The sequence below is a fragment of the Rattus norvegicus genome, chromosome 4 (assembly GCF_036323735.1).
Source record: "Rattus norvegicus strain BN/NHsdMcwi chromosome 4, GRCr8, whole genome shotgun sequence".
NCBI lineage: Eukaryota > Metazoa > Chordata > Mammalia > Rodentia > Muridae > Rattus > Rattus norvegicus.
Window position 1 is genome coordinate 183,737,999 of NC_086022.1, and position 23,056 is coordinate 183,761,054.

A 23,056-nucleotide genomic window follows, 5' to 3' on the forward strand; every position below is an offset into this window, starting at 1 on the left:
ATTTTCTCCTATACTTCAGTACAAAAATGCTACTTTAAAATATGGACGAATTGCTTTTAAAAGAACTTGAAAGGCTATGCTTAATGACGCCTCCTGGAGAGTTCTATGACCACTGCAGGGCAGTGGCCCAGGCAGCTAGACCACCTACCTCCCGTAGGTCACTGTCCAGCCCAATGTGCTCAGCGTTCTGGCGAAGGCGCTCTTTCCTGCGCTGTGCCGTGGTACTTCGACTCACCCAGCGACTAGGAAGTAAATAAACCCAAAACAACGTAGGTTTATAAAAATAGCCAAATAAAAAAGACATGGAATTTATTTTCTTAAAAACAGAAAGAAGGAACCATTCTGCACAAGAGGCAGGCAACAGCTGTTTTTTCTTCCCTCGTTAGCTTGTTTTTTCTTTTGAGTCTTGCTGTGCAGTTTAGTCTGGCCTTGAAATCATGATCCTCCTGTCTCTTGTGCTACCATACCCAGCTCTTTCAATCAATTCTCTTCAAAATATGTTTAAAGTTTTAATTTCAGATACCATTTAATTTACCCATTCAAAACACTCATCTAATGGGTTTTTGGTTATGTTCACAACCATCGCCACAACTAACACTTTTTAAAAACTGAGATTAAGGACTAGAGAGATATAGCTCAGCAATTAAAAGCCCTGGCTGCCCTTTCAGGACTGGACTGTGGTTCCAGCACTTTTTTTTTTTTTTTTTCCGGAGCTGGGGACCGAACCCAGGGCCTTGTGCTTGCTAGGCAAGCGCTCTACCACTGAGCCAAATCCCCAACCCCATCCAGCACTTTTTTGACAGCTTACGTCCACCTGTAACTCTAGTTTCCAATGATCTAATGCTTTCTTCTGGCCTCTACAGCCACATGGGACGCACTGTCACAGACACATGCACACAAACATCTAAAATGAATGAATGAGTGAATGAATGAATGAATAAATGAATGAATGAAAATTTAAAAGGAAGGTACTGAATGCTAGATACTTTCTAAACCTAAGTTTCTTTTGTGTCAGAGAGCTAGAATATGATTACTCTGGGTTCCAGAACTGTATGACTGTGTTTCTATAAAATGATGGCCTCTATTACATGATACCTTATGAAAAACATTACAGATGGTTGTGAGCCACCATGTGATTGCTGGGATTTAAACTCAGGACCTCTGGAAGAGCAGTCAGTGCTCTTAACCACTGAGCCATCTCCCCAGCCCTGAAAAACTTAGGGTTTTTTTTAAAACTTGCTTTTTAAATAAAAAACATTTTCATTTATTTTTATTTCGCATGCATTGGTGTTTTGCCTGTGTGTCTGCCTGTATGAGAGGACTGGGTCGTCTGGAACTGATGTTACAGACAGTTGTGAGCACCATGTCGGTGCTTAGAACTGAACCTGGGTACCTTGGAAGAGCAGCCAGTGCTCTTAACTCCCGAGCCATCTCTCTACTCCCAAATCTTAAACATTTCCATCTAATGTGCGGATACCCATGTCTTGTTACATTAGCTCTTCCGTAACTTTATTCCCATGTTCAGACTTCATATGCTTTTCTTTCTGTTCTGGCCTAAGACTCAAGAAAAATCATACGAAGTATTCCAAAACTAGTGCCCTTTCCTCCATAACAATCCTCTCCCTTCCAATCTTGCTCAACAGTTCAAATCATGGAGAAACTGTCCTTGTCCCTTGGTCTCATGCCATACCAGTTCCCAGTTCCCAATTTCCTTTACACCACGAGCATCTACATATACCCTCCATCGACTCTCTATTCTCAACAAAGACTTTTCATTTTACCCTAAGGGCCACCACTCAGCTGATGAATGTTGGACAAAATGTAATTTCTACAGCTTATTCTTATAAAAAGTACATGGCATAAATGGCTCACAATAACTACAATGTAAATTAATAGAGAAAATGTACAAAGGCCTAAGTGCAGATCTTTGGCTCGCTCAGAGGCCTTGAAAATAGCACTGTGGGTGAAGGAGCTTGCCTCCAAGCCTGATGACCTGCTGAAGTGAGAAGAAGGCTGACTCCCGAAGGCTGTCCTCTGGTCTCTGCATGTGCACCATGGCATGTGTGCACTCCCCCCAATAAACGTAATCTTAAAAAGGCGAAATAGTACTGCCCCCAAAATAGCTGTTAATACAAATTTCACAGGGACTGAAAAAATGAGGGTTAACCTAGGCACAGGGCACATGTCTATCTCTTGGGAGGTAGAGAAAAGGAGACAATGTATTTATTGTAGGCTATCCTAAACTACTTGATAAGATTTGGTCTCAGGGGCTAGAGAGATGGCTCAGTGGTTAAGAAGAGCACTGACTGCTCTTCCAGAGGTCCTGAGTTCAATTCCCAGCATCCACATGTTGGCTTATAACTACTGGTAGCAGGATCTGGTGTGTTTGAAGACAGCTACAGTGTACTTTTTTTTCTTCTTTTTCTTTTTTCTTTTTTTCGGAGCTGGGGACCGAACCTAGGGCCTTGCGCTTGCTAGGCAAGCGCTCTACCACTGAGCTAAATCCCCAACCCCTACAGTGTACTTTTATACATAAAATAAATAAATCTTTAAAAAAAAGATTTGGTCTCAATAAAACCCAAACTAAATCAACTAACCAATGAAAAATCTGAAATCCACTTCTCAAAACAAATTAGAGTTAATAAGACAGTGTGCTATAAACACTAAGAATATGAAAAAATATAAATATGAAACAAATACATCCTATTTAATTTTGTTTTGAAAACAGAGAAATGAACACTGTTTAAGAAAATGACTGGGGAAGTGAGTTCGGGGCTGCAGCACTGCCAGCCGCTACACAAGCACTGTGCCTCAGAGCAGGGTGCCAGTCCAGCAACCAAAGGCTGGATGGTATGCAGCGCGATGACAGCTAAGGGAGCAGAGCTGGGGACTAGGCTGGGGCTGGCCTGCCAGCTGCTAGTGTTGACATTTGCGCTCTCCCCCTGCTGCGAGGAGATGGGGGGAGCAGAGCACCCCGCCTTGGTACGCCCTAGCGCCCAGGTGGTGCCAGGGTAGTACACAGCAGCCTGGAGCTTGGGCAGGTCCTGTGCCCCTCGCCCCCACTACCCACTCCTCAACCTCGCGATCACCCTGACTGAGCAACAAGATATTCAAGATGAAGATGGTTTATTTTCTGGATTAAGCCTCCTTGAAAGACTTCTGTGGTCCATGCTGCCACTGAGACCAGGCTGATACCTGTGATCTATGCTGCCAACGGCTGCCATTGATAAGGAAGCTTCTTTAGGTGGTACTAATGAATGCAGACACATAATTGAGAATGAGAGACACTGAAGGCTTATGTCACAACTCTCCACTCCCCATACCCCTCACAAAAAACCAGTCCAGATAGGAAGCCATTGAAGAACATCTTTAAAAACTGTGATAAAGATGTTGAACTACAGCTCTTCACAGTTGGATGGCTTCTGCTGTGGGTGGAGAAGGACTCAGTTTTCTTACAGGAGATGGGCACTGGGTGTTTGACCATGCTCCAATGAGTATATGGGCAACATACATTGGACTTGCTGTTTTTTGTTTGTTTTGTTTGGTTGGGGAGTTGGGGGACAGGGGATGAAAGGATGTGGAAGGGTGGGAAGATGAACCTGGGAGGAATGGAAAACAAATGTAAACAGAGTGAATTATATGAAATTCCCAGAGAGTTAATAAAAATATTGTGTTGGGAGGAAAAAATAAAAAACCAAACTTCTATGGAGCCCATATCTTAAATAATTTTAAAAATTAAATCAAATTTTATTTTCTGTGTATGGATAATTTGCCTGCATATGTGGCCACACATGTTTGTGATGCCTGCTGAGGCGAAAAGGTGTTGCGTCTACATCAACTAGAGTTACAGAAAGCTGTGAGCTGCCATGCAGGTGCTGGGAACTGAACCCATGTCCTCTGGAAGAACAGTGAGTGCTCTGAACTGCTGAGCCATCTCTCCAGGCTCCATCAAATAATTATTTTATATGCATTATTAAACCTTATTTATTCAGCATAATTTTAACCAGTGCTAACCACAGCTGCAGAAACACTACAGACTGTGTTTTATTTTCTAAGGAGTATATTAAATCTTTGGTAACGGTTAGTCAACCATTTATAAGTTTAAATCCCTTTATCCTGAAATTAGATCTGAGATTTTTTTTTCTTCTAGAAATAATTTGTCTGAAGTGTATGCTCAAGCTTAGTGAAGTGGCTAACTTTAAGATTATATGTACAGTTAAGAGTAAAAGAATATGTCTATAAGATTCCAGAACCTTCTGTTTCAGTTAGGGTCTTATTGGTATAAATAGGTATCATGACCACAGCAACTCTCACAAAGGAAAACACTTAACTAGGGCTGGTTTACAGTTCAGAAGTTTAGTCCATTACTGTCATGGTGGGGAGTATTGGCAGGCAGTACAAAGAGGAAGTGACTGAGCCTGGCTTTAGCTTCTGAAACCTCAAAGTCCACTCCCAGTGACACACTTGCTGCAGCAAGGCCACACCTCCACGAGAATTCCTTTTCACAGTTGGAACTTAGCCGAGCAGGGTTTTGCCCTGACTTCGATGCTCCCTTTATTCCGTTAAACATCATCAGGAATTTCTTTGTTCTGCTTATCTTCTTGAACACAGGATTTACCTGCATCTCACTTCCGAGTGCCCTCTTTCTCCTATTCCTTCTCATTATAGATCTCCGCAAGAGTGAGCACTAATAACCACACTACAGAGTTTATACTAGGTTGTTTTGACGTTTCCTCTGTTGATGCAATTAATCCAAAACTCTTCAATGTAGCCTTAGGCAGATTTTTTGGACAAGGGCAAACAGCAGCCACATTCTTAGCCAAAATATCACAAGAACAATTTCTAGGACACATACAAATAACCTTTTCCTCTGAAACCTCTCACAAATTAAAAACAACAAAAACAAAAACAAATGTGTCCATGTACAGCTCTATTAAAAAAATCTGTTTTTTTTAGAATCTTTTACCTAACAGGATTAGAAGTAAATTCAATTTAGATTAATATGGTCTTAAAAGATGTAAACAGGGACTGGAGAGATGGAGAGATGGCTCAGTGGTTAGGAGCTTTGACTGCTCTTCCAGAAGTCCTGAGTTCAAATCCCAGCAACCACATGGTGGCTTACAACCATCTGTGATGGTATCCGATGCCCTCTTCTGGTGTGTCTGAAGACAGCTACAGTGTACTCATAGACTTAAAATTTCAAAAACAAACAAACAAAACAAAACAAAAAGAATGATGTCTCATATACAAAAAATAAATAAATCTTTAAGAAAAAACTTTAAAATAAAAAAGGGCTGGAGAGATGGCTCAGTGGTTAGGAGCTTTGACTGCTCTTCCAGAGGTCCTGAGTTCAAATCCTAGCAACCACATGCTGGCTCACAGCCATCTGTAATGGGATCTGATGCCCTCTTCTGGTATGTCTGGTGTGAAGATAGCTACGGTGTACTTATTATATAATAAATAAATAAATACATCTTTAAAAAAGATGTAAACAGATAAGACACTTAATGCTCACACACTGCCTAGTTAACACTGTAGAACCTTCTTTCATTCCAGTAATCACCAATCAAACGCGTTCTTACTTGTTATTGGCTGGTCCTGTCGCCAAGACATCAGACTGTAACTTTGGAAAGAACCCTTGCTCATATTTGCCTTGACCGATTTTCATATCAAGTAGATGTGGGTGAATTGCAGTGTGGTCCATTTTCATCAGTCGTTGTTCAATTGACTGGGCTATAAATTAAATTTAAATTAGAGACATTTCAATCCTTAAAACATACTGCAAAGTACACTCATGCACATACAGAAAACTCAAGTCATCTAGACACTCTGATACAGTTTTGTTTTTTTTTTCTTTTTTCTTTTCTTTTACATTTGAGACAAGGTCTCACTTTGTAACTCTGACTGTCCTGGAACTCACTGCAGACTGGGCTGGTCTAGAACTTACAGAGATCCACTTGTCTCTGCCTCCCAAGTGCTCGGATTAAAGGATACACAATTGTTTTTAAATGGGAAATTCAATATCTTTAACCAAAATACAGTTCTAAGCACAGTACTAAAGATTAAGACAGCAAACAAGACTCTTGAGGTAAGACAGTGTAAAGGGGAGGAAAAGAAGCAAATTCATCTGCCCTATACTTCACTTCTTTGTACAGATGTCTATTAAACACTCACAGCTCATAATCTATAGAAACAAGGAACTATGTGAAATCTATGATCTCATGTAGGGACATCAGGGAAGAGGTAATGAGAAGCAGGCATTTAAAAGATGTCCAAATTAAAAAAAGACCCCTCAACTTTACAAGAATAAAATATGTCAGAGTTGAAGGAGGGTTTCTCAACAAGTCTATTCTAAAACACCTTAAATTTAGTGGGGCTGGAGGTTCTCTCAAAGAAAGTGATCTACTTTTCTGGTAAAACAAAACCACCCTGATTTTTAAAGCGCTTTTTTTTTTTTAAAGATTTATTCATTTATTATATATAGGTACACTGTCGCTGTCCTCATACACACCAGAAGAGGGCATCAGATCCCATTACAGATGGTCGTGAGCCACCATGTGGTTGCTGGGAATTGAACTCAGGACCTCTAGGAAGAGTAGTCAGTGCTCTTAACCACTGAGCTATCTTTCCAGACCTTAAAGCGCTTTTTGTCTATCAGAGAAAATGTACTAGAGATGAAAGTCTAAGCCTTCAATCTGTAGCTTGAAGATTATTAAAGAGGAATAACAAACAGGAATCAGTCAGTTATGTGATAAACAGAATGCAGGAACATTTATGAGACAAGTACTTATTCCCTGCCTGCAGACGGAACCCTGGTCACTCTCCACATGTAGGCTAAGCGCCTCCGAAAGACTCTGCCCGAGGCCTTTTCTGGTCTTGGCAGAGCAATGCTTAATGCTGCCTGACACCAGACCACAGAAAAGTCTACGGAGTTATGTGATAGAGAAAAACCAGAGTGTGACACCAGATCACAGAAGAGCTCCGCCCAGGCACTGTGTAAGGAGATGGATGCTGCTTGCCATGACCTAAGACTTTAGAAGGTTGAGGTGCATTTCTCTTAGAGACAATACGAATTTACCCCAACCTTCCTTTATTGTGCTTCACTGATGTTTTCTGAGACAGGGTCTCACTATGTAGCTCTTGTGGTCTAGAAATCTATATAGACCAGGCTGGCCACAAACTCAGAGATCCACCTTGCCTCTGCCTCCCCAGTGCTAGGTTTAAAGTTCCAGGTTTTTATTAGACTTTTAATGTGTAGTTTGTGATTTCTCCTAAAATACACTTTAAATGTTCTATTGTTAGCATAGAGAGACCCAAAGGAAGATGGTCTGTGTTTTAATATGAAATATAATTTAATCTTCAGTGAGGTCCCCTCAGCCTGTACAGTTTTAGTTATAGCTCGCCAGGTTTCACAATATTTAAGCAGTAAATACTGTGAGGGAAGTGTCTGCACGATGGACATCATAGGACAACCTACACATATGCTTTGTGGTATTTGTAAACACAATTAAGTGTCAGTTTTAGCCTAACGATGTCTAGATTTACAGCTTGAGATTATAAAGTCTTTCTCAATTTTATGTTGCATGGAGGACAATAAAATCCCCTTCCTGCCAATATCAACTTTTGTCCTCATAAAAGGAAAAGGGATTTCAGTTTTTTCCATTTGATTTTCAATGACAGAAAAATCTATCTGATATTGACTTTCTTTTACTTGGAAAGCTTTTTTTTTGCTTTAAAAAAAAAGATTTATTTATTATATATAAGTACACTGTAGCTGTCTTCAGACATATTACAGATGGTTGTGAGCCACCATGTGGTTGCTGGGATTTGAACTCAGGACGTCTGGAGGAGCAGTCAGAGCTCTTAACCACTGAGCCATCTCTCCAGTCTTTGTTTTGTTTTCAAATGAGAATCATAATTCACAATAAGTTACTCTGGACTTTATATATACATGCCAGAGAGAGCATTCAGCAATGTAACATTTTAGTAATTATATTACATATTACCAGAGAATACCGAATATTCAGAAGTTATCAAATTCTTGCTTTGTGAGGCCAGGGATCTACTGTTAAAGAATTTCAAGATAAGAGTTGACATTGGTTTGTGGTGATTGGTAAGGAAAAAGAAAATTATATTTCTATACAGTTTTTGTTTTTCTATATAGAAATCATAAGGCTATGGAGCCATAATGTCGACAGTAGACAGTCTGTGCTTTCTAAGTTCGCTTGCAAACCAAAATTCTTTTTGGTTAAAGGTACAACAGCAGTAGAAGCACACACACACACACACACACACACACACACACACACACACACACACAAGCACCAAGCTAGCAAGAATCCAATGCTGGAAATAACAACTATCTCTATGTTCTTTTCTTTTTGGGGGGATGGTGGTAAGGCAATGCAATTTACCCAATGAAAGAAATAACTAAGCCAGGCCTGGTGATACAGGCCTGTAACTCCAGCTAGTCAGGAAGCCGAGAAGGGACAATTGTGGGCCAAGGTTTTCCTGTGTAATTTATTGAGACTATCTCAAAATCAGTAGGTATTAACAGTGGCAGCAAGCTTCTCTGTCATGCCTAAGGCAAGCACTGAAAACACACACACACACACACACACACACACACACACACACACACACACACACACACAGAGAGAGAGAGAGAGAGAGAGAGAGAGAGAGAGAGAGAGAGAGAGCGAGAGCGCGCTGTGAGAGAGAGGGGGCACCACAGTCTCCTTTTACTTTTTCAAAAGTCTCTAAATTTCTATGGAACTATGGTCTTAATCTTATTTTCAGACATGCTAAGTCTCTAGTGGTATATTTTCAGGAAGTTTACACAATTTCTGGGATGAGCGTGGGATTATGAAGCTCTAAGAGGCAAAAAGAAAATCCATTCTATTTGGTAAGAGGCACATTAAGGTAAGGAATTGGTACTTAATTCCATTTTAAAAATTCTGTCAGGGAGAGAGGAATGAAATTTTCCCAACAAGGTATTCATATAACTATTAAAAACATCAGAACTCATAATTCTCTGAGCAAGCAACTTCGCTTATTTTATCCCCTCAGGGTCTAGAAGCACAGGGGCACTTGCCACTTCCTGACGGGGCTCCTGGAAGTCGCCCTTACACAGGGCGATACAGAGTGATGTTGAAGCCTACAGGCACTGTGTAAAGTTATCACCTAATACTTTTCTCCTTGACAATACTAAACACCTCTGTTACTCTCATGACTGAGCTATTAAATAAAGAGGGAAAGTGAGCAAGCGGTAGAAGCAGAACAAGAAAAGCTTCTTATCTGTTGTGTCCTTTTATCCAGTAGGAATCTGGTCTAAAATTAAAAGTGCCACTTTTTATTGAATGAAAATAAATAAAGGAAGAGGCACTTGTATGATAATACATCTCTGTTCAGCAAAGAATGGATTGGGAACTAGGCATAAAACCACACAAATTGGTTCATTTTACGTATTTGTTAAGGAGTAAAACCACTAAAAAGATTAAGGCTTTAGGTATTAGAAATCAGTCAGATTTGGATCCCAACTCATGGCTCTACCAATAACTAGCTATAGAACCATAAGTAAGTTCTTTAATCTTTCAGTTTCCTAACCCATAGAATGAGAAAATATCTGTGCATATACTCTGTCATTAAGACTGCACGTAAAAAGTCAAAACAAACAGTGGCATAATGACTGGCAAATAGGAAGTCCTCAAATGCTGGCTCTTGGTATGATTATTAATCTAACAGAAGGTATTGCACTCAGACAAGAACAGGAAAATCCCTCATTCTTTGAGGGAAGCAGATGTTAGGGTTGAGAGACTTTAATTTGAATGCAAACATCCAGAGGTTTAATTTCAAGAAATGAAACTATGCAACTAACAAAGCAAATAAGAACTGTTTTAGTTATGTAAACTAGACAGTGCCTCAGATTTCCTTTTTGTTTTGGTTTTACTTTAGACAGACTCTTGAAACACTGCCAAGGGCAGCCTTAAACTCCTGGTGCTTCTTGCTAGGGCTCCCAAATGCTAAGATTTAGGCATATACTACTATTTCCAACTTTAGGTTTACTATTTTAAGTTTATAGCTAGAGACAAGAGGTGATGGATAAAAAGACAGTAGCAAGAGAGAAGTTAACCTATTTTTTCCAACACAAGAAAATAACAAAAATATGCATCATCTTGTCAAACAATTTAACTTATTTTTTCTTGTTTGGGGTAAAGGAAAAGGAATGTCCATAGGAATAGGAATTCACAGAAATCTGAAGAAAAGTACAAAAACAGTTCTTGCTAACACCAGGATTATTCATGATGTCTGCACATGAAAATGAGCTTTGTAGTTTAGTGGTGGTGGCCCATGCTTTTAATCTCAGCATTCAGGAAGCAGAGACAGGCAAATCTGAGTTGGAGGCCATCCAGATTTACAGAGCATGTTCCAGGACGGCCAGAGCTACACAAAGAAACTCTGTCTTGAGCCTCCCTTCTCCCCCCAAAAGAGAAAATTAACTTATAACTTGTTGAAAAAGTCAACAGTTTATAAAAAGAAAAAATTGTGTACTTAAGAAAAAGTACGGTAAATATACCTGCTTCTTTTAAACTGCTGCATTTCTGATATATGGATGTCCGAAGGGTGGGTGCCCTTACGTTATACAATCTCATCTTCTCAATCCGAGAATCAAAGACCCGAAGCAGAGGGTCTTTCTCTTCCCACTGAGACATGATTTTATTATCAATAAAGGTAGCAAACATCTGTGTTTCAATGAAGCGTGAAAGAAATGGCAGGTAAGGCTCAGGCTGGTCAGAGAGGAAAGAAGCCTGTAATGAGATAATTAGCAAATTATTACTTTTATCTTAACAGTATAAAAGGAGAGACTGAAATTTGTTAAGGCCATTACTTCTCAAACTTAGTACACATAAAAAACTGATACTTGGCACTTAAAAAAACTTACAAATCTATTTTTCTTTTTCTCTAAATTTATAGACTTTAGGTCACTTAGGCCTTTGGTATTGATCTTACTTTTAGAAATGGATTTATATTAGTATCCTGATGACCAATATGGAGAATAGAGGACATTAGCAAACAATGGTGGATATGTTGCTCTACAATTGTCAGCCACCCACTTCACTTACCACTACATTTTGATCCTTCTCCCCTGTGAGTAATCTCTTCTCTGATCCTAGCTTAGGAAATGAACTTCTACCAAAAGGTTGCTAAATGTGTAACTGAGATATATATGTATATGTATCGCACACACAATTTGCCTGTTTATGCAAGAACTTAAATATGACGATGTAGAATTTGTGCCTAGTGGTAAAAGTCTTTTGATCAGGCAGATGTTTCTCTACTCATTCCTCTTGTTAATGCCAGACCAAACTCCGCCCCTGTGTTGACACAATTGTCTGAGAGGTCAAGAGAGAGGTAACAATGTCTAAAAAACAGTCATAGAAATGGACCTTCAAAACCATACAAACTGTTCTTTTCTCCTACTAGCCTGCCTTATGTAATATAATTTATAACTGGATTTTAATCTGAAGTGCTCACTTTTTTTGTGTGTGTGTGTGTACTGCAGGTTCATGTATGATGTATGTAAAAATTCTATTCTTGGTTAAGATAAGCTCAAAGTGAATTGTAAGTGAATTCCTGTTTTAGTCACTGTGTTGGTTTGCTTTTCATTCTTTTCTTTTCAGAATGGACTCGGTGTATTAGAGCCAAAAGAAGAGAGATGGGGGCAGTTCCAACACAGAGGGGGGCAGTTCTGACATAGAGTGGGGGCAGTTCTGACACAAGAGTGGGGGCAGCTCCAACAGATGGGGGCAGTTCTGACACAGAGTGGGGGCAGTTCTGACACAGAGTGGGGGCAGCTCCAACAGATGGGGGCAGTTCCGACACAGAGGGGGGCAGTTCTGACACAGAGGGGGGCAGCTCCAACGTAAGATGCTTTGCGGAGTACTCACCAGCTAGTTCCTGGCATATTTAATTTTTCCATTTCAATACTTTAGAGACTTTAAATAAAACCTTCTTTATAGAATCCACTTTTCAATTTAGGTGCTTCCAGAGTTTGAATGCACTTATGTAAGTCCAAATACCCAGACAGACTCATAGTAATTCTTAGAAATCAGTTCACATAAAGTGCTATTTCACAGATGAACATCAAATTTACTTTTCATAGGACAGATATAGCCTCTCCCTCATTTGGCCTTTGATTTTTTTAGACTTCTTGTGTTCTATAAAATTTAAAATCAACTAGAAGTTGTCTTGAAAGATTACTATGCCTTGTATATTTCCTTTGTGAAAAGTATGATGACCATAGCCTTCTGGAACCCAACATGTACTTTTCATTTTCTTAGGGGTTTTACAGAAAGATTTCCACTTCTAGTAGAAAACCAAATAGAGCAAAACAACAACAATAACAACAACAACAAACCAAAAAAAAATCCAAGGTATCAGGATATGAACTTAAATCAGAATTTGAATTGCTCCAAAGATAGACCATGAACATATAAGTTTAGTTCTTAAGCTGGAGAAAAATTATAATAAAATTAAGCAAAAATGAGGACAGATTGTAGAGCATAAATATATTTGAGAAATGGCTTCTTAATATTAAAGAAATCTAATCAAGCATTAAGTACACCAGTAAATCCTGATGCACATTGTATATTATCCTTCATAAGAAAAAAAGATGCAGTGAAATTAGAAAAAAATCTTTCTGGGCTGGAGAGATGGCTCAGAGGTTAAGAGCACTGACTGCTCTTCCAGAGGTCCTGAGTTCAAATCCCAGCAACCACATGGTGGCTCACAACCATCTGTAATGGGATCTGATGCCCTCTTCTGGTGTGTCTGAGGACAGCTACAGTGCACTCATATAAAGAAAAGAAAATAATCTTTGTAAAACCTATTTGTAAGATGCTCAGAAATTTAAACACTTAGCATCTTGGAGTGTAATGGCTCCTGTGGGAGTTCTTCTATGACAAGTTCCAACAGCTGAGTTATGTTTGTTCAGTAACAGAGGCAGAGACTGAACTGCATCCCCATGGCCTAAAAGACTTCCTGTGTATCTCTAGTGCTTGTGTCTGTTGGAAAAACCTGGGGCACATGAACAATACTGGACAGAATGCAGCAAACCGTGAAAGACGCTTCTGCAGGACAGTAAAAGCTACTACATTTTCTAGTCTCCCTTTCTAAAACCTCTGGAATATAATCCTAGAATAATGGTCACAAAACCCAATCCATTTGTTCTCTTTAAAGATACCAAGGATATAAGAAGTAGGCTTATACCTTTACATGAACAAACTGACCTGTATTACTGGGTGAAAACTAAACTATCAATGAGACTTTCTTAGAAAAGGATACTTTTTTTAGACTTAGTCATAAAACAAGAGTAAATAAGACTTGTGAAAAATCAAGTTCCTATAATTTAAGCATTGCTCAAGTGCAGAAAATTAAGATATAGCAAGTGAATACACAATTTAAAGGCCAGTTTTATGAGTAGTCAATTTTTTCTTTTTCTTTTTTTTTTTTAATCGGAGCTGAGGACCGAACCCAGGGCCTTGAGCTTGCTAGGCAAGCGCTCTACCACTGAGCTAAATCCCCAACCCTTGAGTAGTCAATTTTTTGAGACACACAAGTTTACCACGCTAGCCCCAAACTTACTACATAGCAGAGGGCATCATTGCATTCTTCTTGTTTCTACCTCCCAAGGATCTGTTCTCTTGTGAAACTATTTTATCTAGCATAAGGTACTTAATGGAATGGGGAGAAAAGGAAAAACCTGTGCTTAAAACGTTAAAAAGATGAGCAGTGCAGGCCATTAATAATCATAAGGAGGAAAACCAGGGTCTCTTACTTTGTCAAAGTTCTGCATCTGCTCCCGGCTGGTCAGCCAGGACTCCATGTCCTGGGCCGTCTGAATCACAAACGCTTCGTAATCCGCAAACATCTGTGTGAAGCGGTTGGCGAAGACTTCGCGCAGCTGTACGTTGAGCTGGGAGTCCCGCAGGTCTGCCTCTTCACACTGCAACTTTAAATCCTTTTCTTTCTCACTCAGAGAAGCTGGGAAGTCGATCTTTCCCACCGTCACTCCGGTCCTCTTGGCCAGAGCCTGGAGGCGGGCTATGGTTTCACTGCCCTTCAGTAACTCATACACGCTGACGTTGTTGGTGGGGACGTTGCCATTCTTTTTGTCATTAGCCAAATCTTTCAGAACCATATTCTTCAGTTTGGTGGCACTCTCACTACAATGTAGACTGCCCTCAGGGGGAATCCCAAATTGCAGAAGAACTTCTGACAGCTCTTGGATAAAATCCACTTTATTGGGGAACTGTGGAAATTCTTCAGGCAACTCAATAAAATGGTTGTCAATATCCACGAAGCACAAATTAGCCTGAAATGGAAAAACAAACAAACAAACAAACAAAGGATTTTTGAACTTGTACAAGGCTGACTGATTAAACTTCAAGGGCTCCAATGTTGTACATCCAGAGCCAAATTATCCTGTGCTATTTTCTGCCTTCTAAATAGCATTACTGCTCACCTGTGTTTGGCCTAACATCTTTATAAGTACCAAAGAGACATTTTAGCTTCTACCAGCCTAAAGACTAGGAATGTCATCAAATAATAGGTGAGGCCTATAGCAGAGACTCCCTTGCTTTGCTGTAACCTGCTTACCTCTCTAGCAGCAGTTAAAAACAAAAATTTAAGTAAGGCACGGTAACACACATCTTTAATCCTAGCACTCCAGGAACCGTGGAAGGTGGGTCTCAAAGCAAGCCTGGTTTACATAGTGAGTTCCAGGACAGCCAGGGCTATGTCGCATGGAAGGAGGAAGTAGCAGCACAACTAACCCCAGCACTTGGAAGGTAGAGACAGGTAGAGCTCTGAGTTTGAGGCCAGCCTGGTTTACAGAGCCAGGTTTAGGACAGCCAGGGCCACACAAACCCGTCTCGAAAAACAAACAAACAAAACTAAAAAAAGATCTAAAATATAGGGGATGAAGAAATGGCTCGGCAGTTAAGAGTACAGTCCTTTCAGAGGACCTGAGTTCAGTTCCCAGCACCCACATGGCAGCTCACAATTGTCTGTAACTCTTGTCCCAGGAGATCCAATGCCTTCTTACTTTCATAGGCACCAAGCACATACATATACTCAGGCAAGCAATACACAGTACATATACACACATGTAGGCAAAACATTCATACACATTAAAAAAATAAACCTAAAAAAATTAAAATATTCGAAGAGAGAAAGGGAAGGTGGAGGTAGCAGGCTTTTCTGGTAAAATATGGCTATTTTATAGAAATAATTATTTATTATTCTTTAATTTACTTGTTACATGATTTCTGGTCACAAGAATACCTTCTGAGTTCTACACTTCTGGCTCAAGGCAGAAACGTGGTATTCTAAATTGCTCAAAGATAGAAATACTCTTGTCCCTGCTTTTACATTCATCCAACTTGGTCTGAGAATCACTGTGATGGCTACACTTGGTTGTTAATATGACTACACCTAGAATTAACTAAAAATCCAAAATGGCTAGGTGCACCTATAAGGGCTTTTTGTGTATTTAAATCATTTCAAGTGGGAAGCCCCACTTCTAATCTGGGTCTGGTTTGTTTGTTTTTGTTTTTTGTTTTTTTTCTAATCTGGGTCTTTGAAGTGGGAAGATACATCTTTAATCATACCTTGCTAGCAAGTCCATTCTGTCATTGGCATTAGAGCCTACTTCTTTAGGATTCCAGTGTATACTGAAGACCAGCTGAGAAATCCAGCCTCACAGACTAAGTAAGCAACTACTGGATTCTTGGACCTTCTGTTGGTAGGCAGTCATTTTAGATTAGGAGGATCAGAGTCTGCAAGGTATTAAAGAGAGAAGGGTAATAAATCCCTTCTCTCTCTCTCTCTGCGTGTGTGTGTGGGGGGGGGGCAAACTGCCCCTCAGGAAAGCTGTCTGTTATACTTAAAGACTTGTCAAGAAGATGAGAGGAGTATCTGTCCCTTTAACGAGAGAGGTACTTACATGCCCCAGAGGCCCTCCCAGAATGTAGTTGCTTACATATCTTCTAGGCTAAGCCTTTGTGCTTTCTAGGTAATTTGTGTAATTTGTTCTTTTCTTCTCTTTTTTCTTTACCTTTTCAGATGCTGGCCAAAATTCTAAGTCAGTTACCTCTGAGCATCTTTTTACTGCCTTCTGAAGGCCCTGTCTCCCATGGCGGAGGTAGAATTCCACTGCTGAATCTGCCACTGTTTTCCAACTCAAAACACAACTTTTTTCTTTTTTTAATCTATGTGGATCTTCCCAGACTGTGAGATTCTTACCATGCCTACTATTGTTTATCTCTCAAACTCTAATTGCCTTTAAGTTTCTTTCTGAGTCGTCTTATTTTATTTATAAGAATAAGAATTGATAAAAGGGACTTACTCTTCCCTGGCAATAATGTATTTTTAATTTTTTAATTTTTAATTTTTAATGAGACAGGCTGGCCTCAAACTACCTAGGCAACTGAGGTTAACTTTGAACTTTCGGTCTCCTTGCCACCTCTTTCCAAGTGCTCTTACAGATGCCTAACAACTTACTTTCATGTCATAAATGTATATGTATACACATTATTAAATCTAGATCCTATATGAGGCTTTGCTTTTCCATTTCTCCATTTTCCTATTAGGTCCTTTCTCTCCCTACACAGCCTTCCTTCTGCCTTCATCTCCTGTATGTGTGTTTGTATGTGTGTGCCTTAAAAAGATCTAGGTTTGGGGCTGGGGATTTAGCTCAGTGGTAGAGCGCTTACCTAGGAAGCACAAGGCCCTGGGTTCGGTCCCCAGCTCCGAAAAAAAGAATCAAAAAAAAAAAAAAAAAAAAAGATCTAGGTTCCACATAAAAGAAAAGCACACAATATTTGTCTTTGTGTGCAGGCTTTTTTCATTTAACATGATCTCTAGTTCATTCATTTTCTATCAAATGAAATAACTTCCTTTTGTGTCTGAATAAAATTTCATTGTGTATGCAAGCCACACTTTTCTTATTATTCTAACTGTGGACAGACTGTGTGGATACACACTTACACCAATTCCCTATCTTGGCTATTATAAATAGTGCATCAATAAACATGGACGTGCAGGGACCTCTGTGGTGCTCAGACTTAGATGCCCAGGAATGTTACGGCTGGATTATAAGGTAGTTCTATTTTTCATTTTTTAGGGACTTCCATAGTGACTTTCATGTTGGCTTTATCAATTTACATTCCCACCAGCAGTGTGTGATGAGTCTTCCTTCTCCACATTCCCACTAGAATTTGTTATCTCCTTTCCTTTCTTTTTATTTTTTGAGACAAGGTCATAGATCAGGCTGGCCCTACCTTGCTATGTAGTGAAGGCAGGTGCACTGCTACCCCTTGTCAGGTGATGGAACGACAGACACACCAGCTTCAGAAAGGACTTCTCTTCTCTTCCCTTCTCCCTCCCTCTCTGTGGGGAATCTGAATAGGAATGGCCCTCATAGACCCTTGTGTGTGAAGGCTTAGCCCATAAGGAGTGGCACTGTTTGGAGGTGTGGCCTTGTTGGACAGTGTGTCACTGTGGAGGTAGACTGAGGTCTCTTCTGTGCTCAGGCAAACATGTGTGGCGTACACTATCCTGCTGCCTGCAGATCAAGATGTAGAACCCCGGGCTCCTCCAGCACCATGTCTGCCTGCACACTGCCATGCTTCCCACCATGATGATAACGGACTCTGAAATTGTAAGCCAGTCCCAATTAAATGTTTCTTTATAACCGTTGCCTTGGTTGTGATGTCTCTTCAGAGCAATGAAATCCTAACTAAGACCCTCTCTCTTTTTCTCTCCTTCCCTCTACCCCAAATTTACTCTTCCACATCCCACCATGCGGGAATAGAACCCAGGGATTTGTACATGTTCTAACTTGGGCTATATCCCCAGCATCAGAAGATGTTCTTGGTTTGATAAAAAGGTATGACAAAAATCAGATGAAGTATTTTCTACGTTTATTTATACCTTCAATTTTCCAGAGGTAAAGTCAAGTCCCAAACTCAATAAAAAAATTTCCAGGATTTTCCCTTGTTCAAAAACAGGTAATCAGGCTGGAGAGATGGCTCAGCAGTTAAGAGCACTGACTGCTCTTCCAGAGGTCCTGAGTTCAATTCCCAGCAACCATATGGTGGCTCACAGCCATCTGTAATGGGATCTGATGCCCTCTTCTGCTGTGTCTGAGACAACTACAGTGTATTCACATACATTAAATAAACAAATAAATCTTTTTTTTTTAAACAAGAAGTTCACACAAAAGGAATTCTGGTAAATTGCCATCTCTTTTGAGGCTTTTTTTTCCTTTTTCTTTTTCGGAGCTGGGGACCAAACCCAGGGCCTTGCGCTTGCTAGGCAAGCGCTCTACCACTGAGCTAAATCCCCAACCCCGAGGCTCTTATAGTTTAAAAAAAAAAACTCTTTCACAAGAGCTCATGAAGTACTAGTACTGTATGCATGATAAAACAAATATGCTTATATTTGTTTCTATATTTCTGCTATTTCTAATTTCTACATTTCAAGTAACAGTTCCTGAAAACTTTCCTGATATTACCTCTAATTAAAAGCAATGCATATGCCAGGTCTGGTGTCATAGACTTTTAGTCCTAGCACTCAAGGCAAGAAGAGTTTGAGATAAACCTGGTCTATGTACTGAGTTCATGCCAGCAGAGTTACTTAGTGAGACTGTGTCTCTAAAACAAAAATGAAATAAAATAAAATACTTATTTCTTTACAATCATTCATATGTATACATATATATATGTACACACACACACACACACACACACACACACACACACACACACACACAGGAAATAGTGAGAGTCATGAAGCCAGCACAGCTGCTTGGCACAATTCCAGCGAAGTCCAACCGAATGCTGCAATCGCTGTCCCTCGTTCTCTAACTTTTGGGCTTTGGTCTCTGCATGTTGCACTATCAGGGACTTTCTGCATTATGATTCATTTTATGCCATTTCCTAAGAAAAACTATGTCTGAGTCTTTTTAGTAAAATCCTAAAATTAACTTTATCTGGCCACTATTTGGAAGTCTTCTTTATGCCCTGGAGATCACTAAGCACAAAGAAGCACATAGCTAGACAAGGCCATTGCTTAAGGAAACTTCTTGGGGCATCTGCCCCTGAGCAAACTCAAACAGTATAATTGGTGCAGGGTATACAGAGAGAATTGATAAACTCTGACTGGTCAGGAGAATAGGTTACAGATTTAAGGTCTCTTTCTATTATAGCTTAGAGCTCTCTGAAAATGTAGTTTAAAGACAGGGAGGGTCATACAGGGCACATTCTTGAAGAAGTAAAAGTCAGTAAATAACATAGATTGACTAAAATAACTTTCCCTACTTTATAGCACAGATGATGAAACATATAGAAAAGAAGTTAGGTATTAGTATTTGCAACTCATAAAAAGACCAGTTCAGATATTTTCTGTTTTGTCTAGAGTGTTTTCAGACTGTCATATAACAAATGTGTTTGCTTTGAAGGAGACATTCTTTAGATTCTTTAAATTGGAGTTAAAGAGTTCATAATAAAAATAAAATCTGCTCTTTTTGTATTTTTTAATTGGGACTGAACTTGTAACCCTAGACATATAATGAAAAAATCAAACACAATCTGTAATCATCAGTCTGTCTTTGTTCTGTGAATCCTGAATAAATAAAGAAGCACCTGATTGCTGGTCAGGTGCTTGATTGAACTGAACCTGGGTCCTCTGCTGAGTCATTTCTCCAGCCACCATTTTTCCCTAATACAGTAAAGATGAGCAGGAATGGTTGAAGGTAAGGTTCCAGACTTCTTAACCGACACCCAGAGCTGCATTCTTCTCCCCTCCCCTCCCTATGCTACTCCCTAAAAGACTATAACAAATGGCTACTAACATTCTGGACATTCTGTCATTGTGGAGTCATGAGAAAAGGGAGTAGGTGGTTAATTATAAGTCTAGGCAGTTACATTAGACACCCAACAACTAAAATCATACCTTCCTAAAATAATCATTTTGTAAGCTTGTCATTTTCATAACTATTTTTAGAAACTTTCTTGTTAGATTTAGTCATTTTACTTCAGAGCTTTCAGAGGAGAGGGGAGGGAAGCATCACTGGAGTGCACATTTAAGTCTCTTTGTAGAAGACTTTTTACTTATTTTATATATATATTTTCAAGTCATCCTTGCACAGAGGCCATGCTAACTTTTCTGTATCATTCCAATTTTATTATATGTGTTGCCAAAATGAGCACCTATTTTTGTTTCTTTGAGATAGGGTCTTACAATGTATGTAGCACTGGCTGTCTTGGAACTCTCTATGTAGGCCAGGCTGTCTTAAAACTCACTGAAATCCACTTGCCTCTGCCTCCCAAGTGCTAGGATTAAAGGTATGCAACACTATACTCAGCTTAAAAAGACTAATTTTTTTGTTTACTTCCTCCTTAAAATTATGTGAGGTTGTTTATTTCATCTCACCATAAAATGCTTCCAGAGTGAAGAGACATATTGTTAACTTTTTCTTCTAAACAATAAGGTTCTTAATGTACTGTCTCTACACAGAAATGCTGCTTATTTTTATAATTGATTCATGTTACTTCATATTGTCCCATTTTATGAATAGATGAGTTTGTGTCCTGAGCTAAGATTGGGAAAAATAAAACTAGAAAGTCACAGACATCATTCTGAGGGCTTTTAGAAAGTTTAAGTGGCTTATCTTTAGACTCAGATGATATAAACAGAAAAGAAAGATCTACCAACCGTATGTATATTAAGTGGCATTAAGTATTTCAACAGGTAGTCATATAAACTGGGGAGAACTTTTATATACAATTAAGTTTCTTATATATCATTTGATAATGATGCACACATATATAAATCAGTAAGAAACTAAAAACATTTTTTAAACAAAAATCCATTTGGTAGTCCATTTCTTTTCTTTGAAAATGCAAAGAATTTAGTTCTTTAAACCAATAAGATACTACATTAATATAATTAAGGAGAAAACAATAAAATTCAGGGAATAGAGAAAGAAGATAAGTTAGGGAAGAGAGAGCAGAGAGAGCCTGTCCCCCTTCTCTGACAAAGGATAGGACAATATGCACCTGGTTCATATGGTCTCAATCAAGCTATTTCCCCTTAAATGACAAAGTTAACTTAGCCGAAGGCAACATGGCTGACTGATTACAGGATTTTTTTTTTCTTTTCTTTTTTGCGGAGCTGGGGACCGAACCCAGAGCCTGAGCTAAATCCCCAACCCCCTGATTAGAGGATTTGCTACTCAACATAATGGCTGTGGCTTAGTGTTATTTAAATTCATTTCTTAAAAGTGAGACTCTCTATGAGAAATAAGAAGTAAGGTGATGGTGCTAAGAAAATGCTAATAAACTAAATACATTATTAACTATTTCGTGTTTTAAATAGGCCATATTACTCTCATCAATATTTTATTTCAAAGCTTCCCATTCCAATTCTGAATAGCATTAACAAGAGCTAAAAATTAAATTTAAAATGCTTTCAAGAACTCTTATTTTCTTCCTAAGTATTTTAAAACACAATGCAGAGAAAGCAGAGAAAATTAAAATGCCAAGGAGGTAGGGATTAAAATGTCTGTTAAGTTGGCATTGTCTGTGCGACATTTAGAATAGGCTAACAACTGGCTTACATGTAAGGATGAGAAGCAGTGAAGCATTGCTGTTTCCATTATCCCCATTTTGCTGAGAGATAATATTTTCCTTTCAGTGGAGATCAAAAGTCCAATTTAACTCAGTAAGAATGATTCTAAAGGAACGTTAAATATGACTGTACTTACTTGTCAACCTGACAACTAAATAAACTAGAACCCCCCCCAAATGGGGGTGTGCACCTGTGAGGTGCTCTTGCTTAATTTAAAGTGGGAAGATCCACTTATAATCTAGATCTTTGAGGTGGGAAGACCACTTCTCATCTGGGCCACGCCTTCTGCTAGAAGTTTACTTCATAAAGACAGAAAGAAGATTCTCTTTGCCTGGTTCCTCTCACCTTGCTAGCAAGTCCATTCCTTTGTGGCATTAGAGCCTACTTCTTCAGGATTCCAACGTCTTCTGAAGGCTGAGATACCCAGAGTCATGGACTGAGCACCTAGTGGATTCTTGGACTTCATGTTGCTGGACAGCCATTGCTGGACTAGCTGGACCACAGCTTACAAATCATACTAATACTCTTCATATATATATATTCATCCTATAAATTCTGTTCCTCTACAGAACCCTGACTAATACACTGCTTAAAAACAATTGATAGCATGAGGCTGGAAAAGAAGTTAAATGACTTTAGAATAATAAATAGTATGGTCATATCATACTATTATTGAACCACCTTCAGAAATGCATAGTTGTGAAAATTTGTTCATGTCCCTCTCTGAAGTGTATTTAACTAGTAGCTGTGTTACAGCAAGTATCAGAAGAAACTGTGTGCAGGCTAAGGCCCTAACCCCAAAGCACCTGGGAGGTCCAGGTGTAACTGCTGCACAAAGACAATGCTACTTAATAAAAGAAGCCATGACCTAGGTCAGCAAACAGCATGCTTCATCACTAACGGTAAGCTTTACCTCTTGAGGAAGTTCTAGTTTAGACCGGTCAGTTCCTTCTTTTGACTGAAGACCCATCAGATAAGGGACAGGGGCATCAAGAAAATGTAGCAGAGAAGCAGGGAGTATGGGTACATAAACATGCTGCCACTGAAAAGGGAACAAGAGTGTGGTAATGCCTTCTGCCACAGTCATCAGGCGCTGATAATCTGTACAGAACAAGAGAAGAGGGAAGAATCCAAGTGAAAACAATTGCTGCAGTGAGCCTAGAAATGCTAGAAAAAAAAATCAGTGTTAAAGTAAGTATTCTTGGGCTGGAGAGATGGGTCGGTGGTTAGAGCACTTACTGCTCTAGTAGAGGCCCTGGGTTTGATGCCCAGCACCTGTATGATGGCTCATAAACGTCAGTAGCTCCAATTCCAGAGGATCTGACACGTTCTTCTGACCTCTGAGGGCACCAGACACATGGAG

General features: G+C 39.4%; 1 protein-coding gene and 1 non-coding gene across 7 annotated transcripts in view; both read right to left on the reverse strand.

Annotated features, from left to right (window-relative positions):
• The window catches only part of Dennd5b (DENN domain containing 5B), a 132,974-nt gene that overhangs the window by 49,960 nt on the left and 59,958 nt on the right, over positions 1–23,056 (reverse strand). For all 6 annotated transcript variants that reach the window (XM_039108925.2, XM_039108923.2, XM_039108922.2 and 3 more), the window contains 5 exons: positions 22,607–22,794; positions 13,838–14,374; positions 10,577–10,808; positions 5,583–5,733; positions 149–242 (listed from right to left, as the gene is read on the reverse strand). In XM_039108925.2, the coding sequence (XP_038964853.1) occupies positions 149–242; positions 5,583–5,733; positions 10,577–10,808; positions 13,838–14,374; positions 22,607–22,794 (1,202 nt within the window). The remainder of the gene's footprint in view (positions 1–148; positions 243–5,582; positions 5,734–10,576; positions 10,809–13,837; positions 14,375–22,606; positions 22,795–23,056) is intronic.
• LOC120102599 (U6 spliceosomal RNA) lies at positions 20,162–20,273 on the reverse strand. The gene has a single exon (XR_005504234.1). It is a non-coding gene; the product is annotated as a U6 spliceosomal RNA (small nuclear RNA).